Source organism: Mytilus galloprovincialis, chromosome 2, assembly GCF_965363235.1.
Source record: "Mytilus galloprovincialis chromosome 2, xbMytGall1.hap1.1, whole genome shotgun sequence".
In the NCBI taxonomy this organism is placed as follows: domain Eukaryota; kingdom Metazoa; phylum Mollusca; class Bivalvia; order Mytilida; family Mytilidae; genus Mytilus; species Mytilus galloprovincialis.
Genome location: NC_134839.1, coordinates 50,632,652 through 50,651,315, shown reverse-complemented (window position 1 = coordinate 50,651,315; position 18,664 = coordinate 50,632,652). Strand labels below are relative to the sequence as shown.

Sequence of the window (18,664 nt, the reverse complement as noted above, 5' to 3'; positions counted from 1 at the left end):
GGTCAAACTAACAATCCAGAAAACTTTAGAACCATCAGACAACAAATTATATGGGGTAATAAATACATAAAGTTAAATGGGCACAGTTTAGTTTTTAATCATTGGATAAAAGACAACATAATCTATGTAAATGACATAATTGATGACAAAGGTAGAATATCAAAAGAAAAAATACTCAATAAGTTAAAATGTAAAAGAAATTGGATTGCTGAAATAATACAAATAAGAAAGAGTATGCCAAATCATTGGAAAGATATATTACAAAAACAGAACTCATTAAAAACTATTGTTAAGTGTAAAAAACAACTATCTTTAAAACAAGGCGCAATTATATATGATTTACAAAAAATTAATAATAAAGATATTTATGTAATTCTATCAAATGTAAGTAAAGAAATTCCTATAGGGTTTACAAAATGGCGGAAAGAACTAAATATAGATAAAAATCAACCAAAAATTAAATACACATTAAATTTTATTTTCAATTATTTAGAAGACAATAAATTAAAAATGATTCGATGGAAATTATTACATTATATATTACCTGTAGGTACACATCTTTTCACATGGAAAATTAAGCACACCAATTTGTGTTCAGTGTGTGGGGTACCAGATACTTATCAACACAATTTCATGGAATGTACTTATTTTAAAGTTTTTTGGAATAAAATTTGTATTTTATTAAATAAGCTTCATATTGGTGAACATATAGTTACTTTAAAACACTTAGTAGTAGGATATAAAATAGAAGATGACTCATTAAATGATATTAATTATCTCTTGACAGTCATCTTATTCACTTTACATAAATGTAATTGTATTTCAAATAATAAGATAAATCAAGTTAATGTTTATGAAATATTTAAACAAGAATATAAATACAGATATTATTTGATGGAGTATAGAAATAAAACAATAAGTAAGATGCTTAAAAATATTCAAAAATATATGTAATTGAAATGTATTTTGAGTGAAAATGAAAAGCTATGCTAGACTTTATATTTATACATGTATGTATGATGTAGTTGTTGTTTTTTCACTTTTTGTATGTATAAACAAAGTTTAACAAAACAAGACACTTTATTTATTATACTTTTTAAAAACTAAAATGATTATAATTCAACACTGATTGTTTTTACACCAAATATCCTCAAGTAATTGTGTGTATCAGAGACATATATGTGTATATATGTCTCTGTGTGTATGTTGGCTAAATCACATGTTAAAATCTTTATTCTTTCTATTATATTTCCAGATACATTTAAACTTTTTCACTCTAGATACATTTATTTTGTCTCTATGACAAAATTGCTAACGAATAGTATATAATATTACTTACCAAACAAGTTTTATCTAATCCTACAATTTATTTTCACAACAAACATGTGCTTCCTTTTGCACTAGCTTTCGGACAACGGTAACTAATCCAGCACAAAAGGTCAAGTACAAATAATTAACTGTGTCAATGATTATAAACATGGGAAATTGAATACAAATTCGGAATGCAAATTGATGTTCCGTAAACACGTGATTTATACCATGAAATTTTATTTTTAATATGTATACACTGTATTTAAAAGAATGTATATGTTATATAATTAACACTTGAATAATTTAGTATACTTTACTGAGCTTTTCCCTGGAAATTCAGTAACTAATAACAGGGATACTCGGACTAACGCTGTAATCCGAGTAAATTGTTAAAACAGCAGATTTGTAATAAAAGATATTTTACTTGGAAAAAAAAGAAAAAAAAAAAAGATATTTATACTAGTCGTGAGATTTGAAGGAAAAGATAAATACATAGGTCAGAGATTCAAATTTAAAAAAAAAGAGATTTACAAAACATTGACTATGGTAACAACTACTTGAAGGAAGACATGTTGCAAGGCAAAATCGATGTCCTGATTCCAATCTCCGTCTTTTTTTTTTTTAAATAACAGCAAACATTTTAGTCCTTAATCCGAGTTTTCCAATTTGCAGTACCATTTTATTTTGAGTATTGTTTGGTCTGTTATTGTCATGACCAAAAATGAAAAATCCTAATCCGAAGTTCAAAACCAATTTCAACAGCGATCTTTCATTTCTTGTTTTATTTTATTTTTTAAAGTAAACAAAATCTGCAGTTTGACCACGTAACACTATCGTTGGTACATTTGTACCTTGTATGCAATTGTACTACATGTTGTATACAGTTGCTTGATGTTCATGTTCGGGGTAACAATGTACTCACTGAAATGATGATATTTCTGCTTATAAAAAACAATGAATGATATATTTCACTAGATAACAACACAGGTAAACACAAGTGTTTAAAATTTTTTTAAATAATTGTAATTGCAAATAATTAAAAGCACCGACACTGAGACATTAAAATCTCAGCGAAAGCTTCGAAATTCTTTTGGCCCATTTGGAGTCATGCACAATTTGCGTTGGTCTTCTTGTTTGACGTGGTCACCAATATGTTCACTTTGTGGTCTTTTCTGTCTGGTTCGAGAAGAAAGTGTACTTCGCCTCAGTCTCGTAATGATGTGCGTTAGTTCACGTTTGCTAACAAGCTTCCACATATTCTGGTATGGTTTACTTAGTTCCGGGAAATGATGATCCATATAAGGTTGTTTGAAATATGATGACATAGTTCCATAATGATGTGAAATATATGGACTTTGAGCAGGACTTTCGTAGAAAGATAAATGATCATGATCTGGTGAAACAGAATTCAAACTTTCATCAGACCAAACTCTTCAAAATAAGAAAAATTATATTATTAACAGTAAACATAACATTATTTAATATATAATAAGACATGAAGTTTTTTCAATACATAGATAATCCAAAGAAAGTTTGCGTTCTCCTTTGCTCTCTGATGATACCAAACCATTGCACGATGATTGTCTGATTACTCTTCAGAAATGTCTTTAACATGGGCAATATGTTTCGTATCCGTGAAATTAAAGTTTGATGACGTGCAAGGTTTTTTGTGTTGGATTTCACTTCTTTTCTTTTTCTTTTCTTTTTTTTTTTTTGGAGTGGGAGGGGGCCTCAGGTTTGTTTAGATAAACATATCTTTTTGTATTATGTAGGTAATTGTTTTATAGATGGTTTTTTTTTTTCTTCTTTTAACTCCTTATGTTAATAATTTTGAATCCTGCTCTGTTATATGAATCTATTTTAATTGTGATAAAGGGTAAAGATAGACAATTATTTTTGTTTTAATCACTAATTATTGCCTTTTCTTCAAATAACAACAGCCCTCTGATCTTATTATGATTATTCTAGGTAAATGACTTTTAATGTACGAACAGTCTAAAGCAGCAGCAAACCAGGGGCGGATGCAGGAATTTTCGAAAGGGGGGTGCTAACCCAGGGCAAAGGGGGGGGGGGGGGTGCAGGGGGGTGCAAAACATATGTCCCGATACAAATGCATTGATCGGCAAAAATAAAGGGGGGGTGCGCACCCCCGGAACCCCCCCCCCCCCCTGGATCCGCCACTGCAAACATTTAGCCGGATTACCTTGCTTAGCAAATGTATTTACAAACTAACATGATGAAAAGGACAAGGAGACACATTACCACATAAAATATAAAATCGTAAATCAATTGAAAATAAACAAAATAAAATAACAAACTTACATTTCTAGCAGTTCAGAGGACGTCATATCTATAGTCAACTTTTCGTACACTCCAAATCTATTTACTTGCGTTATAATATATGAACTACACTTAAGAACAATACTCTGTAAAACTAATCATAAATCTTCTAAAATTTCGCTTGAAATACATTTTCAAATAATCATAGACATTCGATAGCAACTTCAATTGTATTCATGACTGATAAAGTTACTTCCATGCCTAAATGGTTTTTGGTTTAACAATGACTTAACCGGATAGGTTCTTTTATGAGAATTAACCTTTCCTTTCAGCAAGGCTAAATTATTTACGGGTTTTCTATTACTTAACTTATTAATCTGATCAAATTCAATATAAATATGAAATTTATATCCCCGTGTATTTAATATTTCATTAAACATTTATGAAAGGTAATACGATGTTTATACGTACTATAGTACTAATGTTGATCTATAGAGTTCTGTGCCATCTACTGTATCGCCTATGGAACATGGAATTACAAGACTGTGAAATTAAACTTAAAAATAATTATAATAATATACTTAGAATAACATTAAAAGAAAATTACAGTAATTTGATAAGAATTATTGTTATTTTCTTGTGGAATCGATAAGTATAGTTATGTATACCCCAATCATGAATGAGGTAAAGAAATGGGGAAATTGACTTCTTTCGTCCACCAGGTTGACCTGTGCAGAAAAATGTTTGGTTGGTTGCAAGGGATATAGAAAAAAACATTGCAGATATATGTCTAATCCGATTTCAAATACCAGGACAGTAGTACTTGGTGTATAAAAAAAGTAGATGTACATTGTAGTAAGATTGTCAATCAGACAACTATCCATCAAAGTACAAATGAAGTGGATGTTAGCAATTATAGGCAATCATACGACCTTCGACAATGAGAAAAACCCATACCGTATTGTCGGCTTTGAAAGGCACTAACATGAAAAATAAGAAACCATTTAGAATCAGTTGAAAAAGGCTTAACTCATCAGATAAAACAAATAGAAATACATTTAACAAAAACACAGATTGAACCTATACGGGTACGTATACATCCCAAAACAAAAAGGCACTTATCACAGATCTGAGAGTTCTCGCAGTCACTGACAGTTAGTTCAAAGCCAAATAAAAACTAGTGAATAAAATCATGTATCTAAGACTCAAATATCAATCAATACACATACGGCAGCACTAAATGGCTTAAGTGTAAAGCCGTCAATAGCAGAGAAAAAACAAGATCTTGAGCAATGCCAAACTAAATGTATCGACAGATTGTAGCGTGAAATGGGAATTACAACTGAGGATGCGTCCGAATCTCTCTTCTAGGTTGCCCTTCTTCCGGAATGCTGGAAACAAATAAAAAATAACAGACCCAGGGATTTTTAAATACTTAAATACGCTAGGAACTGAATTTAAAAGAACAATCAAACCCATGTTTATATATCAACTTTGCCTGATAAAATTGGAACGTCTTTTTTTAATGATTTTCAATGTTATAAATCATTTCAGTTCCGGTACCGAGCCACCTAATACTGAGCTGATGATATCCCTTAGCACAAAAGGTACTACTGCAATTTGAATAAAAGGACAGATGCGATAATGTTATTCTGACAGGATAAATACCGGTATCACATAACAAATTTAAGACACCGGTTAACCTATTTTGAAGTATGTTAAACATCTGCTGTCTTTGTAGTCAATCCCCATAAAAAAATAAGTGTGATAAAATGTTTAACATTAAACAATAAACAGGTTGTGAAAACTTAAATAAATACTTACATGTAGATTCCAAATGATATGTCAAGTGTAAAAAGTAGCTCATAATCCCACTTCTATCTCACCTTCTATTCACCTTTCGGTATATTGATGATGTACTGTCTCTGAATAATAATAGATTCAGTGATCACTTACATTTAATATATCCAAGTGAACTTGAAATTAAAGATACTACCGACACAGATAAATCTGCTTCATATTTAGACCTTTTTCTCGAAATGACTACTGATGGTACTAGGTTGAATACCAAAATTTATGACAAACGCGATTATTTTAATTTTCCTATAGTCAACTTTCCATTTCTGTGTAGCAACGTCCCATCGGCACCAGCATATGGAGTATATGTGTCTCAATTGATACGTTACTCTAGAGCTAGCTCAAAGTACGTTGATTTTGTTGAACGAGGAATACTGCTTTCTCAAAAGGTGCTAAGACAGGGCTATGAATCAATCAAATTAAGGTCATCACTCAAGAAATTTTACGATCGCCATCATGAGCTGATTGGCCATTATGACAAAAGTGTGTCCGAAATCAGATCTGATATTCTTCCTCAGTCATAATAACCTTCCATCATTACCGAACTGAACAAAGAAATAACACGACGGGTGCCGTGTACGGTGCAGGAAATGCTTACCCTACCGGAGCACCTGATTTTACTCCCGGTTTTTAGTGGAGTTCGTGTTGTTTCTTAATTATTATTTATAACTGTTGATGTAAATGTCCTTTGGTTTTGTGGGTCTTTGTGTACTCCTTGGTTTTAATTGTTATTGTCACTTAGATCGTTTTTTTTTTTTAAATATGATTGATTGATGCGCGTTCAACGTCCAGTAACAAATATTTAATGCATATTCAGGTCGAAAATAAATGATCAGTCGGTGCAACATTTCGGCAGATCTTCCGACTGCATGCCCCTGGTAAATAAGAGTATGTTGGATAGGGAAGAAATACGTTTTCCAACAGTGCATCTACGTACCCCTCAAAGATTTACTACAAATGTGATGTTTCTATAACGTTCAGAGATCATGGCACTCGTCATACATTTAGCTGCGTATATATTCAGAAAAAAAAACCGACCCTTATACAGGAGACTGTATACCTCAATCGATAAGTTCGGACCAATCGATTATATAAACTAGCCAAAATTATTTTTTTCGTAAATTGAACGAAAGACAAATTGATTGAGTCAGTCATGTATATAGGGCCTGGTCGTCTTATGGCTACTTTACAGTAGGGTTGGTTATCATCAAAGGCTTACAGATAGTTGACAAGAGTGAGTTCCACTCAAAAAATGACCTATTATTTGAAATTAAATCGATATTTTGAAAAAAGATATTACCAAGTCACTATATGACCAAATTTTATCAAATAGAATTATTCATAAGATACAGAATTGTCAGAATGTTGATAGTTTATTTGGCCATACTGTTCGTATGGATCGTTTTCTTTTTCTTATGAGTTGAACACAAATGCAAATTTTAACGATTTTATTTTGGTTAGAATGCACAGCAAACTTTTTCAGAAATATAATTGTTTTGCGTTCATCTCATCAGAACATTGAGTCTGAGTAATATTATGGCCAAATAAGTTGTACACATTTCTACATCTTATGGTATTTTTTTTTATCTTTTTGAAAAATATCGATTTTAGTTGAATTGATAGGTCACTTTTGTCAGTGGGAACTCACTTTTGTCCACGATCTAAATTGCATAAATCTACGTCATGTGGACTTTGGTGGGTAGTTGTCTCATTGGCAGTCATACCCCATCACCTTATATCAAAAAGACATACTGAATGGTTATCCGCAACAAAGATGACCACTTTACCGCGCATGTAAAAAAAACCGGGCTTCAATAATTTTCAGAACTTATTATTGAATGATAAGTTTTATTGATGTTGACTATCTGAAAATGCTACAGACTAGAAAATAATGTATTTTACATGAACCAGAAAATATACATATTGAGACAAAAGAGGGACGAAAGATACCTAAGGGACAGTCAAACTCATAAATCGAAAATAAACTGACAATGCCATGGCTAAAAATGAAAAAGACAAACAGACAAACAATAGTACACATGACACAACATAGAAAACTAAAGAATAAATAACACGAACCCCACCAAAAACTAGGGGTGATCTAAGGTGCTCCGGAAGGGTGAGCAGATCCTGCTCCACATGTGGCACCCGTCGTGTTGCTTATGTGATAACAAATCCGGTAAATAGCCTAATTCGGTATAGTCACGTTCATGAAAGGGAAGGGGATTGTAGTTACGACGTAAGGAACATATCCGATATCATTTGTGAAACGGTTATTCCATAACGGTCAACTAACTCGTGATGAGGTCCGTAAAATTTACGAAGGGATGATTTCAACTTCACCATTTGGAACTCTTGGTTTAATAGCTTCCTTGTGAGCAGCAACCCTCTATCAAGAAAATCATTATAGGAAATGCAAGCACGGGAATATCGTATCAACTGGGAGATATATACCCCGTATGCAGGTGCTGCTGGAATTTTGCTACTTAGAAATGGAAAGTTCACAATTGGAAAGCTGAACTCATCTCTTTTGTCGTAAAGTTTTGTTTTCAACCGATCTTCATTGTCAATTTCTAGATGTAAGTCAATATATTTTCCCCCTTAATAATGAATGTAAAATTTCAAACTATCGACACACAGGGTCTGCACGGCAGATGTTAAAATAGTTTGTACACTACAACTCAGCATTTTAAGCTGTAGACCAAATATAAAAATCATCCTTTAAATTTGATAAAAGCAAAGTAAATTTCTACCAACGGTCTTTCCGACGGACGGTATCATGCTTTCACCGTTGGCGACACAGGTAAACATACTGAAGGAAAATGCCTATATCATACAATCATATATAAAATGTACATGTACATAATGTTCTATCTATCAATAACCAAAAGAATTGAACTAGCTAGTTGAAAATGAAAATGTATTTAATTTTCTGAACAAACGTTAACAAATAACAAATGTACACATGCAGATATTTAAATTTTAAATTTACAATCCGTTACAAATAAATAGAAAACCATCAAACGTAAATATCATGTTATTCAAAAGAGTTATGAGTTTCAAGAGTATAAATTTATTTTACACATGTTTTGTTTGGGTTTTAAAAAACCTCCTACATTATCAATGTACATCACTCTTTCGAGCAAGAAACACAGCGTCAACATAAAACAAATAGAGATCTGAAACAGATGTGGTCAGCTGTCAATTATGTTTTTAGAAAACTTATGGAGCTACCATTTGATTTTTATGGGGGGGGGGGGGGGGAGGGCTAGGATGAAATTTGAAAAAAAGGCAGGACAGGATTTTGAGTTTTAAAAAAAAGGCAGGATGAGTAACTTGGCAAAAAAAAGGCAGGATGACAATTGTTGTAAATAAGGTCAGGATAAGCTAAGAAAAAAAAGGTAGGACCGAATAGCCTGAAAAATAAAAAGGCAGGACAGAGATTACAACTAAAAAAAAAGGCAGGACACAATTTTTCATCCCCCCCCCCTCCCCCCCCCCCCCCCCCATAAAAATCAAATGGTAGCTCCCTTACAATGTCTGAAAACGTTTGGACTAAGAATAGAATAATCTTTACAAAACGAAAATATGATTTTATATCCTTTTTAGTGCGTTTGGATGGTTTAAATTTCATGTATAATTCTGTTTTATTACACCATAACACGAACAACACAAACGAATTGCAAAAAGGAATTGTTCCGAAACATAATTTCTAGTCTTTTACCTTTTCTATCACTTAAATGTAGATACATTTTGAGTGTAAACAGAGAAGATGTCTGTATTAAAACATGACACTATAATATTAATCATTTACCTATTGTAAACATAGTTAATTGCGTATTTTTAAAATTCATTACATAGTATATAATCAAGAATAAAGCTTGAATGTGTTATTTGCAAATACAAAACATGGGAGACAACTCTATTAGCCTAAGTCAATTTATACTCGTTCACATCGAAGTTGATAATTATTTATTTGCTTGTAGTTGAACATAGACAAATATTTTTCTTTTTAACCAAATTACTTACTTACTTACAAAGTACATAATAAAAGGCATTCAAAGTCATGATTGTTTTCCTAAATCTTCAAAAAATAGTGAATGAATTATTTACAGTGATTTTTTAATTATTTACATATTTGTAGATGAGTCGAGTTGGAGTCGCGTAGTCACTTTCGAAGTCATTTTTTTTTTTTTTTTTGAGCGCTTGTTATCATGTTTTAAAATCTTCTGTTTTTCTTTTAAATAGTATTTGATGTCATCGGTCGTTTTGTCATTCCACAGCGTGTGTGAAGAATAGGCAAGTTAGGAGGAGCTGACTGAATCCGTCGACGACCCATTACGCTGGCGGAAGTTGGTGCTGGATTTTTCGTTAACCTGACGACAATGCCATTTATTTCTTGTTTTGTTGCTAAACGCCATGTTCCCGGATAATGTCTCTTTAGCTCTGGATATTGATGTTGCATGTAAGGTTTTTCTTTGAACTCCTCCATTCGTTGTTTGCTTTGAGCTTCATATAACTTCCGTTCACGTGACCATAGGACAGCGCGTCTACAGCTAGCAACTGTAGGTCTCCATACTGCCGATTCAACAGCTACAAAACTCATCTGACTTAAGGGAAGTCCATAAACACTTTTCCTTATTTCATCTTCACTCACTACTGTCTACAATAAAGCAATTTCATTTGTTATGTGTAATTTTCAGTTTAAAAAAAAATAAAAAAATCGGAGTTTCTTCTTTTTAAGAAAAGAAAATTTTACAAGAAATCCAGTGCCCTTACCCTTGCTGATTTCGAAAAATCCTTGATCCGTATTGGGATAAGAATACAGCGTTTTATTGAACCCAAATATACTCAACACATAAAATACATAATATCATAATTATTGATCATTATTGTACTTGGTGTTCATAGGTACGATTCATTAATTTAAATGTGATCGCAGCCGGGAAATTCGGCGTTTTAGAGAAAATACATCAATTTCAATTATGATGAAACACCGAATGTAGAGAAATATAACGTTCAAAGAATATTCTGCTTTTTATAATCTGAACCGAAAATTCGGTTCGTATGTTGAAAATTTATGTCTTTATAGTTGCTACGAAATCGTAAAAGACCGTTCTAAAAAAAATCAATGTATTACCATATGCATTCTAAATTATAATACATTGGTCATATATGATAGCGCATAACGTTTGTTCGTATTTATGCATCTCTTTCTTTCACCTGGTTTAGATTTAATCATTCCTAATGAAAGTTATCCAGAAAAATGGTAAGGACGCACGGAATTTTAAAACGTTAATTTCTTTGGCAATAAAAACAAAAATGGCCACCACGATATAATCAAGAGTGTTGGTAGTGGCTTTAAACATCAAATTCCAAACCAATCTTTTATTTTTGGCAAAAAGGTCTTACCTCGTTGACCTCTGTTTCATCTAGCAATGGTATTGGGAAGTGGTATTTTATCGACTGTCGTCTTGCATAGGGATCCGCCTCTGACTGTTTATAGTCGAAGCTGTGTTTTCGTGTCTTCCGGCCTCCTGGTAGTGTATCAAACGATATGGAAGGATTTCTCTGTAGTACGGCGGCAGCCATTTCTGGTCATAGCAATCAACTGTAATATAAATTTACTTACTCAATGGATAAATGAACGAAGAAAATACCGAACAAATATGAATAAATTAATGAATTGTGTTACTATGAAGAAATGAATGACAAGCATTGTATTTGCAGCTTTTCTTCATCAAAGGAAAAGATCATTTAAAACTGAACACTTTTAATTTGCAAAACACAATTTGCGATTCCAGCGGCGCACTTTCTTAAAGATACGGTGTAATGTATATAACCAAAATGTGCAGAACAACATGGCATTCGTTATATACCAAGTTTAAACGCTCTAGACTGTAAGGCCACGGTTTTTTAATTTGTTGGTTTACGGATTTTCCCCATGAAAAAGTCGGGTCGGTCGGTCGGGAAAAAAAAGAAAAAAAAATATCTTTCAAGACAGAAAAAAAAATGCAAAATAAATATACATTTCACCATTCTAACAAAATGTGTTTTAAAATGCTATTTTGTCATCATTTCAAATTTTAGTTCGATGAAATATTCTTGCTCAGCTGTCATAAATATCGCATGACATTGTCTAATGATTTGCCGTAAAAAAGGGGGGTGTTCACAGACAAAGACGAAATTAAATCGTCTTTTCACAAACAAGAAAAACAAATTCGCGTAGCTCTTAATCAATTCCAGAAAACTTGGTGAGTAATGATCTTCAAAAACGAAAACTGATAAAGAAAAAAATGTAAAAACGTCGTACGAAAATAAGTTTCAACACACGTGTCAAAAACGTAATAGACTCGTCCACGGAAAAAAACGAGAATATCGGGTTTATAATCTAGTTATAATCTAGTGTCATAAATTCCCGTTTTTTTTATCCAAATGGACGATATTTTTTTTTTTATTATCCATGAAACAAGAAAATTCTAAATGACTTGTTGATATTCAGAACTTTTACTTCCAAGGTGCTTTCCACCTGTCCACATTTGGACAAGTCTATTTCTATGAGATTATGCATCTTACAGACTGATGACAAATAAGGGAAACGAACTTATTGTGTAAGGGGGTTTTAAACACAGATTTCGTTCCGCAAAATTATTTGCGTAAACGACATTTCAAGGTCAGTTATAATTGATTTGTCTATTTTTAGAAACGTAAACTGGAAGTTTTATTTTTTCACAACAGAGAGTGTTATCAATTTTGTTAGTGATTCATGCATTTTATTTCATAAAAAAAGAATCATTTAATTATTTTTCAGGGATAATGTATTTGTTTGGGTCGGCGGGAATAAAAAAGCATGAAAAGTCAATTTTATTTTTATTCTAGGAATCGGCAAAATCGGGTCGGCGGATCCGTAAACCAACAAATTAAAAAATCCTGGCCTAAGATAAGTATGTACTTTTTACTTGTGACTTCTAATATTCTTTACGTATCAGGCGTTTGGTAACCGGACGCAAGTACAAAAGTGCTTTTCAAAACTGCATAACTACATGCACTGTAAGTTATCTAAATATCCAATAAGATTATTTTATTTATATCTGATCAATGTTTCATCACCGACATGGTCATCTTAATGACATCAGAGATTTAATGGACAAAATTGTATTTTTATTCAGTTTTGGCAATGTATATCATAGTTCCCATTTTCTGATCGCGTTCCAAGGCAATAAACCATATGGTATTCGCATATAATGTGGTCTGCGGTATTTCATAAGTTTGAACTATAAAGAGAATGTTAAACGATCTGTAATACTATAGGTTTTGTATGAACGGTATTTAAATGATAACTTTTGAACTCCATAACGCAAGAACGTGGCCTCTCTTTTGATTGGCATATTACGTACTTTAAATGGTATTTAAACAGTCATTGAAGAAGATAAGATGTCGTGATCAACATTTAATTCAGAAAGACTTGACTGACATTATCAATTTGTCTGATCGATCATAACATTATCAGATATATACAAGTCAATTGTGCATACGCATAAAAAGGTGAAGGAGACTAACGTTCAGTCGAAGAGCAGCAATTATATTGTAACGTTGTGTTCATTTAGGTTTTTATGTTCGCCAAAGTGCGCGTACAAACTTTTAGTCATGAATCAGTACATGTACACCATACTACTTTCTTGTCCATTCGTCTAAATCCACTCAATGAGTGCGGTTATAATTCAATCTGCTTGTCCGTCCGTCCGTTCGTCCGTTTGTCGTACCGTTCGGCAAACACATGTTTGTCACCAGCCTTCACTTCCCGATACTAAAATTGTTAAAAAAAAAATGATGCATGAAAATTAATTGTTTGGTAAACTTGTTTCTAGCTATTAACTGAACAGAATGACTTTATGTTTTGTAACCTACTTGTGAGTGGTGAGTAATGTATGTGTGTGAAACATGTGTACTCCCTTTATTTGTGTGTGGACCTGGGTATGTTTAGCACGACATCTTGTGCACTCTTGTTTTATTAAATAACACATAATCTTAGACTTCAAAACGTAAAATAAGAGTTTCTTACATCATACAATTCATTTAAAAATTTATAAATGGACACGCGGCGTCAAAGAAAAAATTCACAAACAGGATCAACGAAATACCAAAAACGATGTCAAGATACATACCCACACTAAAACAATTATACATTATCCTTAATATATGTTAACGACTAGACAAAATAATAAACGACTAGACAAAATAATAAAAATGAATAAAAGGTCAAGGAATTACGTATAGTAATCTTATTTTCTTACCCTACCCCCCCCCCCCCCACAAAAAAAAACATGATGAAACTCGTTGTCATTTGAGAGCACCACAATTGTCGTGGTATCATTTCATCGTGCATTTCATAACATACAAAGCTATAAAAGATTAGTTAAATCGTGGTGTGAAATGTTATGATATATTCAAATTAATTTAGATAATATGTAGTCCATGTGCAAATTTAAGCATGCGTAACCCCATTTTCCCTTTTCAGGGATAACAACCCAGTCCCCTCCTCTTCACGTGAAGATAAGGGGACTGGATCGTTACCCTTAGTCTATCATTTGTGTTTTTCACTTATTTGTTTTGCATGAATGAAGCCGTTGGGTTTCTCTTATGATTTTTTAACATTTGGTCATGTCTCAGACCCTTCACAGCTAACTTTACGATGTCGACCTGCCTTATAGTTATATAGACGTCTTTCGTACCAACTATCATAGCTCATTAACTCGGAATTGGTCGATTCGCGTAGAATGTCGTACGGTTACAAGTGAATATTTCAACTGAGATCATGATAATTATTTAAAACAGCTTATTTCATCGTTTTTTTTTTAAGTCCATTCTGCGAATGCAATTTAGAGTTATCAATTTGCTTTAAGATCACAAATTCCTTTTAATGTCAAATTCTTTTACTAGCACTGACTCGGAAATTTTAGTAAAAGAACATATATATGCGGTCCTGTATTTTTTTATCTACACAGAAGGTATATCACAAAAACCTTACCATTTGCACGTATGCTTCTATCAGGCTTACTAGGCTTTGTTGGTATTACAAGAAGTTTTTTTTTTAGTGAAAACCCTTTTATACTGTATCTAGCAATGATTTAATTTTAAATGCATAAAACAACTTACCAAATATATAGCAAAATATAAGTCCTGTGTTAGTTAATTAAATTCCGTATTCTGAATGATTTAATTGTAGTAAGAATTAAACGGATATAAAGATACAAACAAAAGACTAAGAGATATTACAAATAGATTAAATGAAGATATTACAAATTGAATTGATACGTTTATATTTGAGAAGTTGCTTGTTAATTAATCTATGATCTATCAAATTCATTCTGTTCATGACTACACAAACTTATACGACGGTCGGCAAACGTCAGTATACGGCGTGTTGATTTCAAATGTTTGGATTGAATTGTGTTTTGAAAAGTCGAAGAAAAAGAAATAATAAGAGACAATAAACCGCGGGAAAGTCGTAGGAAAAACTTGATTTCATACAAGAGACAATGTCAGTCTTACCAATGTGAATTATACAACAGAAAATCACAAATCCACAAATAGAAACAAATCTCCCTCTGTATAATTGTGTTAAATTGGTCTTCATTTTTAACAGCCTCTTACTAAAATAGGTGGAACATAACTTGTAGTATGTCTAACCATAACATAGGTTAGTCTTGTATTATTTTTAATTATTTTAAATAAAATCATTGCTAGATTTTACAGTATGAAAGGGTTTTCACTAAAAACCTTGTAATATCAACAAATTCTAGAAAGCCTGGTAGACGCCTTTGAGGATGGTAAGGGTTTTGTCATCTACGTGTACCTTCTGTGTAGTAAAATTTACAGGACTGCATATGTTTTGAAGTCTTTTTCGAAAATTGCCAAGTCAGTGCTAGTTCATTTATATGTTTTGGAATTAAGTATGACATTCATTAGCACCGAAATAGTACACATGTTTGTTTAGGGCCAGATGAAACACGTTTCCGAGTGCGGGATTTTCTCGCTGTGTTGAAGACCAATTGGTGGTCTTTGGCTGTATTCTGCTTTTTAGTCGTGTTGTTGTCTATCTGACACATTCCCCATTTCTATTCTCAATTTCATTACTTAATACTGTTACTGGAAAACGAGGAAACTAACACTGTCTATTTCATCAAGCCATTAACTTACCTCTTAATAAATTATACATGTGAATATAGCATATAATTATCCCTACGCATGGCATTGTATCAAGCGTCCCTATTTTGACAGACGTGACTACGTATTTATACATCCAAAGGAACGTCTGTTTTTAAATGGATTTTACTATAGTGTCGTAGAATTTTTATCCAGTATTGAAAGTTCTTTTTCTGGGGCATTATTTTGAATAAATGAGATTTTTGGTAAAAGTTAACAAATAAATCCCTACGACATAAACAAACAAAATGCGTCAAGAGGGCTCATAATTATGTAATACTTATTATTATTATAGACAGGTGTCTACACAATTTTTCAATCTCTAATTCGCCTCGGATCTATGAAGGTTATAAAGGTGTTTCTTTCAACCTTACCAGCAAACCAACAAGGAAAAAACACCGTGACACACCCAATTCATACACATATAACATTTAGTTTGACTTGGGAATGTTTATCACCCAACGATAATTTTATTTGGCAAATATTTTTTTGTATCATGAACCAAACAGCGGTTAAGGATAAACATGGTAATAAAATTCAATAGCCTCCTAAAAAAATATTACTTTCAAAAGATTTTCTTAAATAATTTGGAGTTTGGTTATTTTCTTAGAATCTTATACCATCAATAACCACTAAAACGTTAAAAAAGTTACAAAGAAAAACAAATTCCATCAAGAAAGAAACATTTTTTAAACGGTTAGTAATAATACCCAGCTAATTGTGTGTGCGGCATCAGTATTCGGATACCAAACGCTTTCATCTCCTCAATTAATTATTCTCTTAATAGCTAAGTATTTTTAAATACACTCCACATGTCAGTATTAATTTGGTTGCATATATAATGCTTAAGGTTTGCTCCGTTTTTACTATCAACATAGATATGAACTTAAGACTATTCTTTAGAGTATACAAATGTTTCAGGTTTGGCATATAAGTAATTAATTACCCTTGATAATCACATAATGAAGATATCAACTTCAGAAGAAATCAATGCTGATGATCATTTGATTTCATTTATGTCCATTTTGATGTTTATATACTAATGATAAGACTCAGATTTGTTAGATACGGGTTTACTGTATTGGCCATGCTAGCCATCGTCTCTTCCAAATTGTTCAACCTGTTGTTTTGTATTTGATTCGGGTTGGTGTCATTATGGCTGATTATTTTACGTTCATGTTGTTACTCATCTCTACGTCGTACTTGACCAAATGTTGCTTTGCTGCAAAATTTTCCGACATGAGGGAATTGTATAACAATTTGACAGGCGACCATAATAGATATCTTAGACCAACAGACGATCAAAGTCTCGCGACAACAATTGCAACATCATTTCATATCGTAACATTACAGGAAATTAATGAGGTCAAAGGAACGGTTTCTATCACTGGATATTTTGATTTAAAATGGAAGGATGTAAGTTTACAATGGAATCCATACACTTACGGAAATATCACATCAATAGTTTTACCTCTTGACCTTGTATGGACTCCTCCTATATTGGCGGCAAACTCAGGGGAGAAAATAAAGTACATTCGTATGAAAGGCTCTAGTGTCAGGATTGAACATACGGGTACTGTAATATGGACGCCAGGATCACGGTTTGTTTTCACGTGTTCAATTAACAGTGTAAATTTCCCATTTGATCAACATGAATGCATGCTAGAAATTGTCGCATGGGGTTATAGTAATTCCGAAATAGTGTTTAATTCGACATTTGACAAGGTGATGACGTCATTTTATAGTTCAAACAGTGAATGGGAATTAACAAAAACGAAAGCTTTAAATCGCTATCTTCAAGATGGAGTTCCTGAAATTGTTTTTATTTTACATTTCAAGCGCAGACCGGTATTCTATGTCTTTAATCTTATTCTTCCTGCTTCTTTAATGGCGTTGTTGAATACCCTTGTGTTTATTTTACCACAGGAGTCTGGTGAAAGGATAAGTTTTTCAATAACGCTATTATTATCTGGGATTGTATTTCTCACTATAACACAAAATCTTTTACCAGCAATTGCATTACCAAGTCTTGCAAACGTTTGTGTGTTTCTGATTGGAAATATGATCATAAGTGGTTTTGTCATTTTTTCAGTAATAATCAGCTCGTGGTTATATTACAAAAGAGACCAGTACATTCCAGTATGGGTTGAAAAGTTCGGATTATTTATGAGGTTCCCGTGTTATAATCATCAAACATCAGTACCTGTAACGTGGAAACGGATTGCAGCATTATGGGATATAATATCGTTTTGTATTTATTTTATTTTTTGTATTGTGTGGAATATACAATGTATTACCAGTTTATATCAAACGTAATAACGTATCAATTTTCATTTTAGTCCATGGTGTTATACACAATTTTTGAAATAAAATATGTGTAAACGAATTAGTTTTAAGTACTGTTCTGTTTGCTTATGTCTTGATGAGGGTAAAGACATAATTTTTATATGTCCCTTATGAGGGGAAATAAGTAATGAAATAATACATGAATTTTGATGTATTTAATAAGTAATATGTGAAATGCATATGTTCATACAACTTAATTAAAAGATAAATGTGTGGGATGACTCTAGAAATAATAGGATGTTAAATATATTTTTACCTTTAAGTAAAGCAAACACAAAAAAAGTCGGTGACTTAAAAGTGAATGAAAGGGAAAAATGAACATTTTAATAGTGACAAGCTTATGGACGACGTCAAATGTTCAATGTAGGATAAAAAAAAACTTAAATCAAATAACCCCCTATATATTCAAGAGTACAGCAATGTTCGTTTAGATACTTAAAGGCAAATGGGGGATCCTTGAATTTTGTGTTCGTAAAAAAGGCGAAGAAATATTTACATACATGGCAGTGTTAACAAAATCTATAATTATTTTTGTTGGTCACATTTCAGTAAACTGTTCCCTTTTTGTTGAAGGTAGTGAAGTCAGCAACTGTAGTTTCAGTTTGTTCTTTTTTTAACGGGCTCGGAGATTTGCCAAACTGAATAAAATCATTACAGCTGATTT

The 18,664-nt window shown here is 32.4% G+C and overlaps 1 protein-coding gene and 1 long non-coding RNA gene across 2 annotated transcripts; one reads left to right on the top strand and one right to left on the bottom strand.

The window, feature by feature from the left end:
• Window positions 1-2,305: 2,305 nt before the first annotated feature.
• LOC143062282 (uncharacterized) lies at window positions 2,306-3,968 on the bottom strand. The gene is made up of 2 exons (XR_012974657.1): window positions 3,634-3,968; window positions 2,306-2,742 (listed from the first exon to the last, which is right to left on the bottom strand). It is a non-coding gene; the product is annotated as an uncharacterized LOC143062282 (long non-coding RNA).
• A 12,734-nt stretch (window positions 3,969-16,702) lies between these two features.
• LOC143062281 (acetylcholine receptor subunit alpha-like) lies at window positions 16,703-18,380 on the top strand. The gene has a single exon (XM_076234022.1). The coding sequence runs from the start codon at window positions 16,810-16,812 to the stop codon at window positions 17,968-17,970; it is 1,161 nt and encodes a 386-aa protein (XP_076090137.1). The 5' UTR covers window positions 16,703-16,809; the 3' UTR covers window positions 17,971-18,380.
• The last annotated feature ends 284 nt before the right edge of the window (window positions 18,381-18,664 follow it).

Bases quoted from the DNA above. Each gene is read 5' to 3' on its own strand.
- LOC143062281 (XM_076234022.1), top strand. From the start codon at position 16,810: ATGGCTGATTATTTTACGTTCATGTTGTTACTCATCTCTACGTCGTAC.